Source organism: Cricetulus griseus, chromosome 2 (genome assembly GCF_003668045.3).
Source record: "Cricetulus griseus strain 17A/GY chromosome 2, alternate assembly CriGri-PICRH-1.0, whole genome shotgun sequence".
Lineage (NCBI taxonomy): Eukaryota > Metazoa > Chordata > Mammalia > Rodentia > Cricetidae > Cricetulus > Cricetulus griseus.
Window position 1 is genome coordinate 226841337 of NC_048595.1, and position 17260 is coordinate 226858596.

At 36.2% G+C, this 17260-nt stretch overlaps 1 protein-coding gene across 1 annotated transcript in view; it reads right to left on the bottom strand.

Moving 5' to 3' along the window:
* Window positions 1–4850: 4850 nt before the first annotated feature.
* Window positions 4851–17260, bottom strand: part of Cd226 (CD226 molecule) — a 70240-nt gene continuing 57830 nt past the window's right edge. Inside the window, exons 5-6 of the mRNA XM_035439068.1 lie at window positions 11428–11485; window positions 4851–6440 (exon numbers count right to left, since the gene is read on the bottom strand). Of these exons, the coding sequence (XP_035294959.1) occupies window positions 6327–6440; window positions 11428–11485 (172 nt within the window). The 3' untranslated portion in view covers window positions 4851–6326. The remainder of the gene's footprint in view (window positions 6441–11427; window positions 11486–17260) is intronic.

The window sequence follows — 17260 nt, forward strand, 5'->3', positions numbered from 1 at the left end:
GGCTTGACATTGCATTAGGGATTTTGTTTAATACTTAAATTCATGGCTGTGAAGTCTCAGATCAGCTTTATCTTCTCACAATATTAATTTCTATAGATCAAATAATATTAAGTATAATTAATTTGTGGGATTTATTAGTAGCTTTTTATTTCAAAATTCAACTTTTTACTTGGAGCTTTGTAGATAGCATGTTAAAAGAACCTTATATTTCCAAAACTGGGGGGATGGTTCAGTAATAAATAATACATAATGCTCTTGCAGAGGATCAGAGTTCAGTTCCTAGCACTATCACTTATAAATCCAGTTCTTGGCCATCTGATGCCCGGTTCTGGGCTCTACAGGTACCAGCATTCATGTGTACATAACCACACACACACACACACACACACACACACACACACACACACACAAGCAAACACATAATTTTAAAAAACAGAGATCAATATTTTCTATGAAATTATATCTAAGTTCAGATAAAAGTTTAAGGTTAAAATCTACAAGCTAAGAGTAAAGTTTAGGGAAAATGTAATGTATCTATTATATGGGGTGTCAAAATCTAATGTTCAAGCAAATTCTCAATATCGCCTTGGAAAAACGAACTATTGATTCGTTTAAGTTTAAGAACTTGTTTTTTGTTTATTCACCCATTTGTTAAAAGTCATAGTGAATGCAGGTGGATACAGCTGATTTTATTCCAGATCCCAAATATGTATAAAGTATAAGCTTATGAAAAGGCAATTCCATCAAATAGAAATATTTGACAGTTTAGATATTACTCGGTAACCTTATAGGGTATGCCATCTTGTGTATTTAGAGAAAGTTAAATATGCTTCCTAACTTCTACTTCCTTCTCACTAGTACCTGTAAGAGACAGATTCTGAAACAACTGAGTCACAAGAGATATTGCTCAGGACCCATATAAACCAAGAGTCATTCTACTGGATGGTTTTATAGCTCATTCAACATGAGCTAGAGTTATCTGGAAGCATGGAACCTTAATTGGGAAAATGTCTCCATAAGATGTGGATGTAGGTAAGCTGTAGGGCAGTGGTTCTCAAGCTCCCTAATGCTTTAGCCCTTTCATACAGTTCCTCGTGTTGTGGTGATGCCCAATCATAAAATTATTTTCATTGCTGCTTTATAACTGTAACTTTGCTACTGTTGTGATCATACGTAAATAGTTTTGGACATAGAGGTTTGCCAAAGGGGTTTCAATACACAGGTTGATAACTATTGATATTTTCTTAATTTTGTGATTGGTGTGGGAGGGCCCAGCCCATGGTTGGTGGAGCCAACCCTCAGCATGTGGTCCTGGGTTCTAAAAGAAAGCAGGGAAAGCAAGCCTTGGGTAGCAAGCCAGTAATCAGCACCCCTCCTGGCCTCTACATCAGCTCCTGTCTTCAGGTTCTCATTGTGTTTGAGTTCCTGCCCTGTTCTTTTAGTGATGAACTAAGTATATGTCCACAGTCCCTTTCTTCCTCAACCTGCTCTTTTTGGTCATGGTGTTTCATCATAGGACAGAAATTGATACTAGAAGTAGGGTATTGCTCTGAGAGACCTGACCATGTTTTGGGGAGAATTGTGGAAGGACTTTGGAACTTTGGGCTAGAAAAGCTACTGAGTGTTGAGTACTCAGTAGGATATTTGTAGAAGGTTGCAAGAATGTTGAAAGCAGTGCAGCAAAAAGGGCTGGCTTGTGACGTTTTAGAGTGATGCTAAGACTCCACAGGAGCATGCATATGAAGAATCTGTATCTGGTCAGTTGAGACTGAAGTGTCAGCCATGATTAACAAGAGACTGACACCTTTGAAGGGAAACTTTGGAGTTACTGGAACAATTGATGCTGGTTAGCTGGAGCTGAGAAATTAGCAGGGACCAGCATCATTGAGGTGAAATCTTCTGCTGTTTTCTGAGAGTTAGCACACCGAAGCTATGTTTCAGAGGCCACTAAATGTGGTAGTGTAAAAGTCACCCAGGTAGTACTGGTTTTGAAGGCACAGAGGGATCATGGAGAGCAGCTGAGGCTTTGTGCTGTGGGAGGCCACAAGAAGCCATTGTGGCCAGAGTAGCAGTGGCAGCTCCAGGATTGAAGGGGTCATGGAGAAAAGTTGAGACTGTACCACAATGATAGCACAGGAGAGCCTATTGGTGAAAGCACAACCTCGTTACAGAAGACCATGGCATTTTGGAGATGGTAGTACCATGGGACAACCACCAAGAACAGCAGAAGTGGTGGAGTGGAGCCTATCCAAATTCAGAAGACAAGCTATGTCTGCTGTAGAGGGCAGAGCCCATGCAGGCTCCCTGTTGTTGGTTCAGTCTCTATGAGTCACTGTGAGCCCAGGCTAGTGATTATGTGAGTTTTCTTGTGGTATCCTTTACCCTTCTGGGTCCTATAACATTTCTTCCTTTCCTTCTGCAGGATTCCTCAAACTCTGCCTAATATTGGCTGTGGGTCTACATCTGTTTCCGTCAGCTGCTGAATGAAACCTCTCTGATGACAATTGGTCTAGGCACCAGTCGGGTAACAGGAGATGACGAGTTCAGTCTATGTATCCATTATTGCTAACAGTCTTAGCTAGGGTTATCTGTGTAGATTCCTAAGAGATTCTCTTGCACCATACTTCCTTGTGTTGAGTACTGTTCTTTAATAAACTACCTTTTATCAATCTAGTTCTAACTCCACTTTATAACCCTCTTGACTAAGGATGTTGAATATTTCCTTAAGAGTTTCTTGGCCATTTGAGATTCTTCTGTTGAGAATTCTCTGTGTAGATCTGTACCCCATTTTTAATTGCATTATTAGGTTTGTTGACATCTAGTTTCTTGAGTTCTGTATATATTTTGGAAATCAGCCCTAGAACAGCAGCGTACAGATGGGAAAATATCATTAACAACCATGACTTCCATCCTTATAAGATAACTATAATCATACAGATAGTTCCTTCCTAAAATCAAATGATTGCTATTAAATGAATAAAACACATTTCTACCCCGTAAAATAGCAAAAAGCAAATATTTACATAGCTCTATGAATTACACATATTTATAAAATGTGCAAAATAATACTTTGAGAAAACAATTACAAAGTTTCCATGATTAAAGTTTCTTCTGCATTTTCTCTACATGTTCTTTCTCTTTATTTTTCCTAAAATCTTTTAGTAGAAAATGAAACTAGTGGTTATTGAGAACTATATTTTATTCATTCAGAACAATGGGTTACAGTACATCCAGGGAAAGAAATGCTTCATGGCTAAAAAAATCAGGGTCTCAGATAATGGGAAGTAAACTGGAAATGTTCTAAATAGGATAGTCACAGAACATATGATTTATAGCAGGGACAAGAAGCAACAAAGTATTATCCATAGCCCAAAATAAGTTATTTTCTAACAGCATCTACAACATTGTTAGTGCTTTGAACATAGAAAAAATAACTATGTAAACTGATTTTTATAATGTGAGCTTTTTCTAATTTACAAGATTATTGTAATGAGAGTATTTTTTATTTAATAGAGTTTCATAATCAAACTAATAAAATTGCATGTTTAAAATAAAAAGCAAACCTCCTAGTTTTTTAATTTTTAAAAAATTAAAAGTTTTTAAAACTTTATCTTTTAAAACTGATATTTAATGTATACTATCTTATCAATAAGTTTTAATAATTAAACTTTAAATTTATATTCTGGAGTTGTAGCTCAGAGGTAGTGCACTTGCCTGACATTTAAAAGCCCCATGTTCAATACTCAGTAATAGAAAAATAGGAAAGAATAAAAGAGAAAGAAATTTGTATTCTATTTTCTTAACACTAACATCAAGTCATTTAAATAAAGTTCAACAACAATCAGGTGACATAGTGAATGCATAGTTATTGTAAGTGCCTAAGAAAGTATTCTATCCTTAATCAAACATAACTTTCTCTCATTGTTTAATTTAATGTAGATATTATGATAATAGCATTCAGTGCAAGCATGGATATTTCACTTAATGTTGCCTCCAAAGCAGCACAAAATACTAAAAAACAAGAAAAACAAGATTGTATTTCATTGGGGACCCTCATCTTTTATTTTTTTGGCTCAGGATTTATCACCCTGCTGCCAATCAGCACAATAGGCACAAAAATTTTTGGAGTGGTCATATTTCAGAAAAGTGTGTGAATTATGTAGGATACAATGATTACAATTAAAGTGCTTGCTTGAGTAAAAATGTACAGAGGCAATGAGCATCATCTCCTCAATATAACAGAGGTATGGAGAGGTCAGGTGTTGCAGTAAGTGTTCCTGATAAATACTAAATTTTGCAAGGGAACTTAGAAATGAAGGGTGGGCAGAGTAAATGTATTTTGAGGGAGTGATTTTTTTTTCAAAAAAGCATATGAATTCCCACAGCAACAGAGACAAGCGCCCAATGTTCTGGGGGCTTTCTTGGTCTACTTAGGTGACTCTTCATAGAAATCACTGACCGACAGGTAGCTATTTATATCTCCCTATAGTGCAATTATAAAAGAATTTCCTCTCACTTATTGAGCAGCTGCAAAACTGGGCATCCAAATATTCTAGAAAAAAAGTATTTTGATTGTCTTTAATATTTATTGAAAATAACTAATTCATTTTATGAACAATACTAAGTTGTTTGACCATGCAATCTGAACTGGATAGCCATGTAATCTCTGATGGCTCCAAATGTTGACTGTTTTCTGTCAATTGCCTTCCAACTTTGGTACACTATTTATGTAAACAGTTCACAAAATGAGATACACACACAAAGAAATCTTTGAACAAACACTAAGTATTTGAGCTAACCATTCTTGAGTAAATATATAAGCAAAACTAAGAAATTGTCATTTTCATTTATATCCCTCTGAATTTCCGTAGTTGGTAAAATAATTGGCCTATTCATCATGCACGGTATTTGAGCTGAAAAACATGCAATATCCACTAATTAGCTTAGAACTATGAATTACAGTTTAGAAAGTCTATAACAACATTAGCATTTGGATTTGTTTCACTTAAGTTTACAACAACATATACAAAACAGAAATTAAATGAAGATTTCTGCAGTGAAGTTTTAAAGATTATGATCCTTTAAATACCTTTAGAGATAAGAAATTGGTCTTTCAGATACTGAACACTATTTCATTTGATAATGACCACCATGGTTTGGAGATAACTATAGTTTTATTTAGTTTCACAAATACTCCTAATTTTTCCTCTATCTAGAGTGGAACACCAGGTGCATTCCCTCAATGACAGCAGTGTTGCTAGGGATGAACTTGTCCAACTGAATCATGGGTTTTCTTTTATATGTCACTTTCTGTGTAACACCTTTCCCTCTTTCCCCACATTCTCTAAACTCTGCTTTCAGACTCCTACCTTTCTATATCCTATTGCTTACAACCACTGATCAAGTATTTCCAGTATTCATTTTGTAAGTCTTTTTAGCTCACAAATTTACACACTAAAATAAATCTCAAAATTAAAGAAAACCTATCAAAAGCATTATTTCTTATCGGAGCATCTCATTTTATAGAAGAGTAGGCCTGGTGGATAGCAAGAATTCTCTATGAATTGGAGATGAATCTATTTGAAACTAGAAAGTGAAGAGAAGCATTTCACACCCATCTCATTGCTGGCTATTCCTTTACACATATTCTTTTGAATTATGTTGATTTTGCAGCATACTCACTTGTTAGGTGGTTAATGAGTGATGTCTGTTTAGTCAATGTTTCTTAAGAATACCTCAACTTCTAGGTCCTTTTCATCCTTCTTTTTAACAATACTTGGAATTCCCAAGTAATGCTTTAGTGCCGCCCTTGTTTTACAGGAGAACGCATAACTGACTTAAGTCATCTCATCCTTAATGGTAATGCTATTTTCTTACTAATAAGTGAATAATCAACTTCATTTCTTGTGTTTGACCAGTAAACTTTCCACCAAGGGTCACTGACCACTATCATGAGAGCATCTGAGAGAATCATCATGAGAATTGGATCAGTATTCTATAAGTGGAACCAACACTGTAGGGACGATCCAGAGATAAGCTTCTGCCCACCATTAGTTTCAAATACAAGAACACCTTGTGATGCTTCATCTTTTCTAGACTATTCTGTTGCATAATGGGACAAGTTTTCTTGTGCATAAGAGCTAATTAGATTTGGATTTTCTAATGCATGTCTATTAAGAATGTTCCAAGGTGATTAAGTATTTGTTTATAGCAAATGAAATAAATTCAATCAATTTTATCAAGGTAGATAATGGTGGTGAAAAGAGGATGGCTAAACATCCATGCCACATGAGTCATCACTAATGTGCTCAGGACAGAAGAACAGTTTAGAATCTTGGTTTTGGTCTTCGAGAGAAGGTTGGGTAGTTCACATATATGTCCTCTTTCTCATCATCTATAGAGTGGATAGGAGAAGTGGGACTTCTGCAGTTGGTGGCTACCTACAAAATAAATAGAACATTGAGTGGCTCACTGAATTTCAGCATCCAATGAAAGCATTCTATAAGACCCTCTAAATACACTTAGTCAAATTCCCATTACAAACAATTCAATGAAACATTCCTCATATTATTAAAAAAACTTAATTTAGAAATTGCATTCTCAATTTACAAGACTGGAATAGATGCTAGATAAATTTAAGGCAGATTATCAGATTCAGTATTATTCTAATTATCTCTTCAAAGATAAGGTGTGCTGTACCTAAGCACAAGGTCTAGTACATTTCCCCGTAGTGTGTTCACAATAATATTTGAATAATGGATACATTAATAAATAAAATTGTCTTTAAATAAATATTTTTATTAATTTTTATTATTTTAAGTATGCATACAATATATTTAGGTCATATTTATCACTGTCCTTCTAATTCCTACCATATTCATTAGCCCACCCCTCCCAACCTCATGTCTATTTTTTGTTGTTGTTGTTTTTTCAAGACAGGGTTTCTCTGTGGCTTTGGAAGCTGTCCTGAAACTAGCTCTTATAGACCAGGCTGGTCTCGAACTCACAGAGATCCGCCTGCCTCTGCCTCCCAAGTGCTGGGATTAAAGGTGTGTACCACCACCACCGTCTTCATGTCTATTTTTTTTATAACCCAGTGATTCCAATTAGTTCTGCCCATATACAAGTAGGTGTGGAGCCATTCATTGGAGCAGGATTGACCCACCAAAGGACACATCCTTAAAGAAAATGACTCTCCCTCCCACAGAAACCATCAACTGTCAATAGTTCCACATCTAGGGGTTGGGGCTTGTGAGTCCATCTTCCCTCCATGTTGTAAAGCTGACTGGCTTCCTCTTGTACGGATCTTGTGTAGGCAACCTCAGGTGCTGGGTATTCATCAGTGCAGTCAGTAGTCCTATCATGTCCAGAAGACAGTGTTTTAGTCCAGTCTTCCCCAAGTGCTAGCTCTTATCATTTTTCTATCCCCCTTTCCTTGATAATCTGATCTCTGAATGAATAATTCAGAGATTATTCACAGATACTCATTCTCTTCACTTTAAAATGAGTGGAGAGTTTCTATGTTAACCACTCTTCACTGTACAAAGAAACTTTAGTGGTATCTGAGAGCTACATCAGTTTATAGGTATCAAAATATGAATTTAGAGAGCAAATTCATACTACATCCATTTACTAAGCCCATAGTAGTAGGTTCATGCATGGGGCCTAAAAGTTCCCCACCATGGATCTTAGATTTACCAGGCATATATCTTCTCCCATGGAGCAGGCCATAAATCCAATCAGAGAGTAGTTGGTTAACCCATAACATTTGTATCACTAATGTATCAGTACCACTGCTGTGCAAGACTTTTGATTTCTTTTCACTCCAAAAGCCTAAATAGCACCTTTTGATGTTATCTATAAAATCTATCCAAAGGAGCAGAAGTTTCCTCTTTAATGTCAAGTTGATTTCTCTAATATAGCATGTTTAAAGTGTGTGGTGACTTCAGAATAGGGTCTCAATCATTAAGTTCTGTTGGGCAACCAAGAAGAGTAGTAATAGCTTGTATTGTTTCAAATTTCTCTGGGACACCTTTGACTAACATCTTGAAAGGAGGAAGGCCACACTTAGCATTATTCCCTTTAATAATAAAAATGATAAAGTACACAGTGTCCTAGCTTTAAAAAATAAGCAACTAAATATACTGAGAGAGAGTGCATGTGTATGTATGTATGTGAGAGAGAGTGACAGGGAGAGAGAATGAAAGAGAGAGCTAATGAGATTTTTTGATGACTAATTGAAAATTAAGTGATTTTGGCAACCATATGAAGAAAGCAAAAGGAAAACAAAGGTGCTTTTGGATATGGAGTGTATAAAACACTCTAAAGAATCAAGGATATCTAATATCTTTATCTTTCACAGTTCTAAGATTTCAATCATCTAAGATTACCAGAATTGTTCACAAATTCTTGACAATATTGTTATCTTTCAGAAGTCTGGAACAATTGGATTATCTAGTAGAGATCATTTAAAGCATCTTTCTTTCATCCCTCAAAAATTCACAGCATTTGCATTTGGATTGGCTTGATGGGACAAAGAACACAGCACAGAGAAATAAAACTGAATCTAAGCACTGGGGTGGGAGCATCACCTTGTGTGCTCTGGTAGTTGACGACCTAAGTCAAGACATCTTTGCTTTGAACTTGATTCCAAGAAGCAAACCATGTGCCAGTCAGAAAAAAACAAAACAAAACAAAAACAACAACACCCTCCCACATTTTCCAAAGACCAATGCTTCATAAAAGAGGAAAATTAATTTGATAGATTATTAAGAGTCTGCAGCACACATATCAGATTGTCAGAGACTTTTTAGTACTTGTCATTTTAGCCATGTAGAACTCGACTGCAAGTAATTAACATGAAGAAAAATTGATGTAATTTTGGATAGCACTTGAGAAAACGTTTGTCTTAATTCAGGCAACTATATATCAGAATAGTATAGATTAAATGACTCAATTAAACAAAACATTTATTTCTCACAATTTTAAAGTATATAAAGTCTAAGGTCAAATATCAACTTAGAGCTTGATTCTTGAATTACAGATGGTCATCTTCTTTCTTCCTGTCTCAAATCTTTTCTTGAACAATAATAAACAAACAAAGGTATCTGACTTTCAAAACTCTTCCCATCTCTTCTTATAGGAACACTAATTTCATTAATGAGGGTTTCACCTTTACAACCCAGTCACCTCTGCAAGGCTCTGCCTGCAAATAGTCTCACACTGGAGGTTTGACAATTTCAATATGTGAATTTGAGAGGCATAAAATCATTCAATCCCCAGAAATATTTTATAGTAAAACTTAAAAAATGTAGTAATATTCTATTAAAAGAGAAATGTCTGAATTAAAATTAGATACAATGAACATTAAAAAAATCCTTTTTATATGCAAACACAGAAGGAAATTTCCATCCTTTGAATTAAACAGTAGGGGGCAGAGCAAAGCAGAGTAAGAAAGAAAAACTGTATAGTTACAGTCCTGAAACATACGTGAAAATCTGTAATTTTATAGCCAATTTGAACATTTATTAATTAAAAATTAATTCAAAGATAATAATACCAATGAAAGTCAGGCATTAGACCTTTCTTTGTGTGGACTATGCTTCTGAGTCATTTATGTAGTTTAATATGATTTAGCCCTCAAAATAATCTTATGGCATAAAATAATGTTATTCTCTATATTAAACTGAATAGGTACCTCTTTAAAAGTGTCTGTTAGGAGTCCCAAAAGAGGACAAAGCTACACAGCTGTAACAGATGCAGAGTACCTAGGTCAGTCTCATGCAGACTCGCTGGTTGTCCATTCAGTCTCTGTGAGGCCTTATGAACACAGGTTAGTTAATTTTGTACTGGGTCTCCTTGCCCAGCCTTAATGGATGGGGAGGTGCTTATTGTTACTGCAACTTGATATGCCAACTTTTGAAGATACTCAAGGGAAACCTGCCATTTACTTAACAGAAATGAAGGAGGAACGGATGGGGGTGGGAACAGAGGCAGTAGGGGAGGGACTGGGAGGAGAGGAATGAGGGGAAACTGGGACCAAGATACAGATTAAATAAATAAATAAATAAATAAATAAATAAATAATTTAAAAAATCCTTTACAAAACTTCCTTCACGTTTTGAAAATAAGATCTTTGCAGACAAGTTAACACTAAGGAGCTTGGAGGGTGGCTTATCTGCTAAAGTGCTTTGTGAGCAAGCATGAGCACAAATCTCTGTAATCCAAGTACTAGGAGTTTAAGACAAGAAGATCTCAGAGAGTTAATGGCCAGCCAGTCTATTAAAAGTAGCAAGCTTTCAGTCAATGAGATATTGTCCAAAAAATAGCATTCCCCATGGAGGGCTACTCTCTCTGCCTAGATACACACGGGAGACCCTAGGCCTTCCCCCAAATGATATGACAGAATTGATGATCCCCATGGAAGGCCTCATCCTGGGGAGTGGATGGGAGTGGGATGGGGGAGTTGGTGAGGGCATAGGGCATAGGAGGATGGGAGGGAGAGGGAACTGGGATTGGTATGTAAAATAAGATTGTTTCTAAATAATAATAATAATAATAATAATAATAATAATAATAATAATAATATAATAAAGAGTATTTTCACACCAAAGTATTTACAAGTAAAAGTATAAAGTATCTGAAAAAAATAACGTGGAGATCTACAGAGGGAGATAAAAGACGTCATAAACCACTGGCCCCCCTACGTGTGCATATTGGCAACAAAGCTTGCTTTCATATGCACATGCACACTCCCAAAATTTAAGAGATAGAGTTAATGTGTTGTACTTAAGTAAGGAATATCAACCTTTAGTCCAGTTTGACCAGTGTCTTTATTACAGCCAAGGAGATCCAGACAAACACAGATAAGGCATCATGTGAATACACAGAGAAGATTTAAAAGCATATCTGCAAGCCAATGGCTGTGGAGAATCACAGGAAGCTACCAGAAACTGGTAGAAAAGTGCTAGACCAATTTTACCTAAGAAGTAGCCTTCTGTCTCATGGCTCTTTTTGTTTTAGTTCCATCCTCAAAATCATGAAAGAACAGATGACTGCTGTTTTAAACAAACAATTTTGTTCAATGTGTTGGAAACACATAAGGCAGATTTTGGTAACATGTAGTGATGCCTATAATTATATCAGTGTAATTTCTATTATTTTCCTCACAATCCTCCTGTCTCAGCTTTCCAAGAGCTAGAGCTATGGGTGTGTAGTATTTTTTACACTAATGTAATTTTTAAATACTGGCTTGAAAATTATTAACAATAAGAGGGTAACTGTTTCCTCAGCTAGCTTATACTTGATGGCAAGCAATGACATTGCAAGTTCATTGAAAGGGAAATAAGCAATGAGATTGATAACAGAAAATAGAAGAGCTCTTATAGGAGACTTTTAAACAAATTGGAGCAATGACAATCAACTTACCTTACTTGGTTTTTCTCTGAGCTCTTTAAGTGGTGTTCTCACCTGTCTTCTTCTCCTTCTAGAATACAAATTCAGCAAAGAATATCAAGACACTGTACTCTTGCACTAGCTATACCTACTGCTCAAATCCTTGCTGTGGGGTCCAAGCAAGTGCATACCTAGTGAATAAGTAGTCTACACTTTCTACTGAGATGGTTTGATTGTCAGATTGACTAGATTTAAAGTCATCATGGAAATATATTTCTGGTATGACTTTTGTTCTCAGAATGTTTTACCTGAAGAAAGATGACTCATGCTCTATGTAGACATTACCATCCAACTGGCTGGGGTTAAATGCTCAATAACAAGGAGATACACCAGGAATCACTTTCTTCTGCTTCTTGACTGGATACAATATGACCAGATGATTTATACTCTTGCTTCTATGATCTCCAAACTATGAATCAAAATGAATCCATTCTTCCTTAGAGTTTCTATTCTGGGCATTTGTCACAGCAATGAAAAGAATAACACACCTTCTACAATGTGCTTGTAGATGGGAAGGAAAGCTACATGGTGTTTTAATCACAGGGTTTACAAGATACTATATAATGGTTTAGTATTAAAACAGCAGATAGCTATTGGACTTAGAGTTTTCTACAATTGAAACTTATTTAACATGACAACATTGTAATTTATTGGATGACAAAAATAATTGACTGAAGTGTCATAAAATCTCCTGGGTCTTTTAAATTACCTGGATGCATTGTTTTATTTAGAGTTCATCAATGCTTTAATAGAGGCAGAAAGTGCTCAGAGGGGAATAGCCACATCCCTGGGATCTCATGGTTGGTTAGTAGTGGTGCTGAAGTTAAAGCCATTGCCCTCCATAAGCCATGGTTGCAGACATGTAGAAGACTGCAGTTAGATGCACAAAACTTAAGTCAAAATGGATCAAAGATCTCAACATAAATCCAGCTACACTGAACCTATTAGAAGACAAAGTGGGAAATACCCTTGAATTAATCGGTACAGGAGACCACTTCCTGAACATTACACCAGTTGCACAGACACTGAGGTCAACAATTGATAAATGGGACCTCCTGAAACTGAGAAGCTTCTGTAAGGCAAAGGAGACAGTCAGCAAGACAAAACGGCAGCCATAGACTGGGAAAAGATATTCACCAACCCCACATCTGACAGAGGGCTGATCTCCAAAATATAAAAAGAACTCAAGAAGCTAGTTCCCCAAACACCAAACAACCCAATTAAAAAGTGGGGTACAGAACTAAATAGACAATTCTTAATAGAGGAATCTAAAATGGCTGAAAGACACATGAGAAAGTGTTCAACATCCTTAGTCATAGGGAAATGCAAATCAAAACAACTCTGAGATACCATCTTACTCCTGTCAGAATGGCTAAAATCAAAAACACCAATGACAGTTCATGTTGGAGAGGATGGGCAGAAAGAGGAACACTCCTCCACTGCTGGTGGGAGTGCCAACTTGTACAGCCACTGTGGAAATCAGTATGGTGACTCCTCAAGAAAATGGGAATGAGTCTACCACAAGATCCAGGAATTCTACTCCTAGGCATATACACAAAAGAAGCACATTCATATAACAAGGACATATGTTCAACCATGTTCATAGCAGCATTATTTGTAATAGCCAGAAACTGGAAGCAGCCTAGATGCCCCTCAACTGAAGAATGGATAGAGAAATTGTGGTACATTTACACAATGGAGTACTACTCAGCAGAAAACAACAATGGAATCTTGAAATTTGCAGGAAAATGGATGCAACTCGAAGAAACCATTCTGAGCGAGGTAACCCAATCACAAAAAGACAAACATGATATGTGCTCACTCATATGATACATAGTAGTGACCATGCTTTATCAGAGCTGTTTTTAATGATGTTGCTCAGAATGGCTTCCTCCCAGATGATGACTGAGAAGCTAACTTAAAAAACAAATGGTGCCAAGTACCACAAGAGTAACATAACTGGGCTGTTTTCTGGGATTTTGTATTTACTTTTGTTCTTGTTGTTGTTGGTTTGTTTTTTTGTTTTTGTTTTTTTTGTTTGTTTGTTTTTTTTAATGGAGTGTGCTAGATGTCTCTACAATTTTGTTCAAATGTCTGCAGAACCTGGAAAAGCTGTTGCTGCTATTGATGCATAACATATTGCCATTACTGCTCTCTCTCTCTCTCTCTCTCTCTCTCTCTCTATATATATATATATATATATATATATATATATATATTAATTGAAACTCAAATATGTGATGAATCCAAGGTGTTTCAATGAGTGCTCACCTGTGCATGCAAATTTGATTTCATCTTTAGTAAGTAGTAAAGTTATATGCTTGCCAAAAAAAATAAGTGATACACTGGAAGACAAATGTCACACAATTTCAATTTTATGTGTAACCTAGAAATGATGAACTTATGGAAACAGAGAGCAGAATTGTGGCTATTAGGCTTCAATGTGGGTCTTTTAACAATGGGGAAATGATTGGTTTAAGGATATAAAACTGCAGTTGGACAAGAGGCATGGACTCTGTGAAGTCTTGAGATCTACTGAGAGCATGATAAATATGGTTGATAACAATATGCTATATTTTAAAAGTTGTGAGATAGTATACTTTAAGTGTTCTCAAAACAAAAATGATGAATATGTGTGATATAACATGTTAATTGGTTTAATTTAGCCATGCCATTGTGAAATACTGTATTCTGTATCATAATTGTGCATGACTTTATTTATGAGCTAAATAAATGAATGGAAAAAAAAAGCCATTGCCCTCCCACCCGACTCCTGAACAAACTCCTCCCACTCTGAGTCACCTGAACAAACAGACCTTTCAGAGACACAGTGTGCAACACACTCACCTAGGAAAACCAAAGTTCTGCTAGAAATCTCAAAAGAAAAAAATAACGACAGCCAAGAATATTGAAAGAGCTGTTATGGCGGTATCATGACTCTCTTTGTCATCTCTCTCCAGACAAGTTTTTATTTATTTATCTTTACTTTTATATTTAAATTAAGAACAAGTTTGTTTTACATGTCAATCCCAGTTCCCTCTCCCTCCCCTCCTCCCCTGCCCCCCACAGATCCCCTATCCCATCCCCTTTCTGCTCCCCAGGGAAGGAGAAGCCTTCCATGGGGTATCTTCAAGGTCTGTCATATCACTTGGAGCAGGGCCTAGGCCCTCCTCCTGTGTTCAGACAAGATTCTAACCAAACTGAATCAGAAATAGATTAAACAGAAGAAGTGAGGTTTTTTCTTTCTTTTGTTTAAAGATATAATTTCAACTCCTCTGTAGAAAATTTGAAATCAAGACATTCTCTCTACAAAGAAAAGCTTTTTGGTAATGGCTATTACTTTTAATGAGTACTTGAAATTACTTGGAAGTAGCCCTATTACCTCATCACAATCTTATCTGTTTATGTACATTTATTTGATTTTGTTATTTAAAAATTAATCCTCAGTTTATTTACTCGTTCTATCTATAAATGTATGATGCATAAATATTTTCCTAAGCTTATGAAACTCAATTCATATTTATTCTTTAAGAAAATATGTGATATGGCTGCTATCGGCTGCAACTATGCGTCTGGCCAGTAAATTGTCATTTATAATAAATGATTGTGTGTGTGTGTTTCTGCATGTCTGTGTGTCTATATGTCTCTGTCTGTGTATGTCTCTGTATGTGTGTGTGTGTTTCTGCATGTCTGTGTGTCTATATGTGTCTGTGTGTGTGTGTGTGTGTGTGTGTTTGTGTCCCTATATGTTTATGTGTCTCTGAATATGTATATTTGTACATGTCTGTCCGTGTAGGTTTACCAATAGGTTAGACTAGAACATACAATGTGGTGAATGAAAGATAACTTGATTTAGATCTCAAAGATCTTTATCTGACTTGTGTTGTGTTATTTGCTAGACAAGAAGTCAGTATCTCTCATTATCCATCCTCTTATCCTTACAATATAGTTAGTATTTACACCAAAGTTTGCATGTGTTGATCAGTTGTCCTGGTTTGCCTAATTATAAGGTACTTCCCAGTATGTGACTGTTTTTCAATGCTAAAATAGGAGAGTTTCCAGTATATCATGACATTACATAATTTGGACATCTTTACCAGATGTACAAATAAGCAACATTTTTATCACTAAATATTAAATATCACCTTACAAAGACAGCTGTCCATCTCAAGAATAAACTTTGGCTCCTTTCATTCTGAGCAGCACTCTGTAATTCCCTGATCATGTTCACTCACTATTGTCATCGTTTTCATCTCTACATGTAACAAGTGCAAACCAGAAGCAGAGGAATTGTTTCTAAAGACATCAGAATCACAGGTGACTAGGTGCCAAGTGTAAAGTCAGGATTTGCTTTGACACCTGTCCAACTTAGCACATCTGAAGCTGCAGCATTATTCTAAACAGTAAAGCACAGGATTCCGGGTTATTGCTATAACCCTCAGGTCAGTTTTCAGAGCATTTCCATTTGAAGTAACAAGTAAAACAGACCTGTGGTAAGGTAGGACGAACATGTGCCCTTTCTTTTGTGCTTTGCACCTACTATTATTCAGTCAAGCCCACTAATCTTTTTATAACATTTAACAGGGGAGGCTATATGCTCTCTGGTTCAATTTAGTTGTTCAGGTAAAAGTAATGCAATTTCATAAAGCAAAACCTATCATGTCCAACATCTGTGACCCTCCAGAGGTCCCTTCTGCCACTCATCATTTCATTTGAGCTGCCTGTCCCTATGTACTCCTTCTGTGGTCTCTGCCCTTTGCATTTTTTATAAACCAAGGTGGAGTAGTATAGAATTTTCTATGATACTAACACTTGGGGGTCTTTATCTCAATTTGGTAATTTCTGAGAAAAGGTAAAACTTCCCTGTGTTTGAAAGTGCTTGTACAGATACCTATTGAATATGCACTATTTAGGCATAATAGTTCTAAATACAATTGATTGTTAAAATTGAAAATCATAAAATCCTTGCATTATGATTATCATGAACGTGAAGGGATGGCAATCACAACAAGAATTAAAATACAAAGTAAGATCCAAGAAATGGCAGAAAAGGAAGACAAGATATTCCAGATGGTGACATCGTGTCTATTTGAAGGAAAATCAAAAGAGGACAAATCATTGGCATGAGGAAAAAGGACAAGTGTCTTGCATGCCGAATGAAGCACAAGACTGTAGCCAAAATAGAGAAGCTGTATTTTCATAGCAAAATTATTCTCCTTTAAGAAGTGAGGTGTATTAGTGTGTGTGTGTGTGTGTGTGTGTGTGTGTGTGTGTGTGTGTGTGTGTGTGTGTGTGTTCCAGTTTTAACAAAATTATTCAACACTAGGCAGAGTAGCAATGTGGAAAATATGAATGAAGATACTAAGATCAAGAAGCAAGGTACCTTCAATGGCTTGGTTAATGAGTTCTAAGATTAATCTGGTATTTGGAGGAAGATAATACAAGTGTCAGTCAGGAGAATTGCATCACCAATTCTACTTTCAAAGTAAGCAGGTAAAATCAATATGTTAGGAGAAAGTGTATCAGAGAGCATAGTTGGAGGAAGTGAAAGGAGTATTAAAATCAAGTGACAGTGAAAGAGGTAGGGGTCAGGGATAGTATATGGAGACATATAAACCTGTTAGAGAACCATATTAGTAGGTGTGTGTTTCTCTCTCTCTCTCTCTCTCTCTCTCTCTCTCTCTCTCTCTCTCTCTCTCTCTCTGTGTGTGTGTGTGTGTGTGTGTGTGTGTGTTAATTATCAGCAAAAGAAGAGTGAAATTCTATTTATTCATTTATCAAAACAACCATATTAAATGCCTGTGCT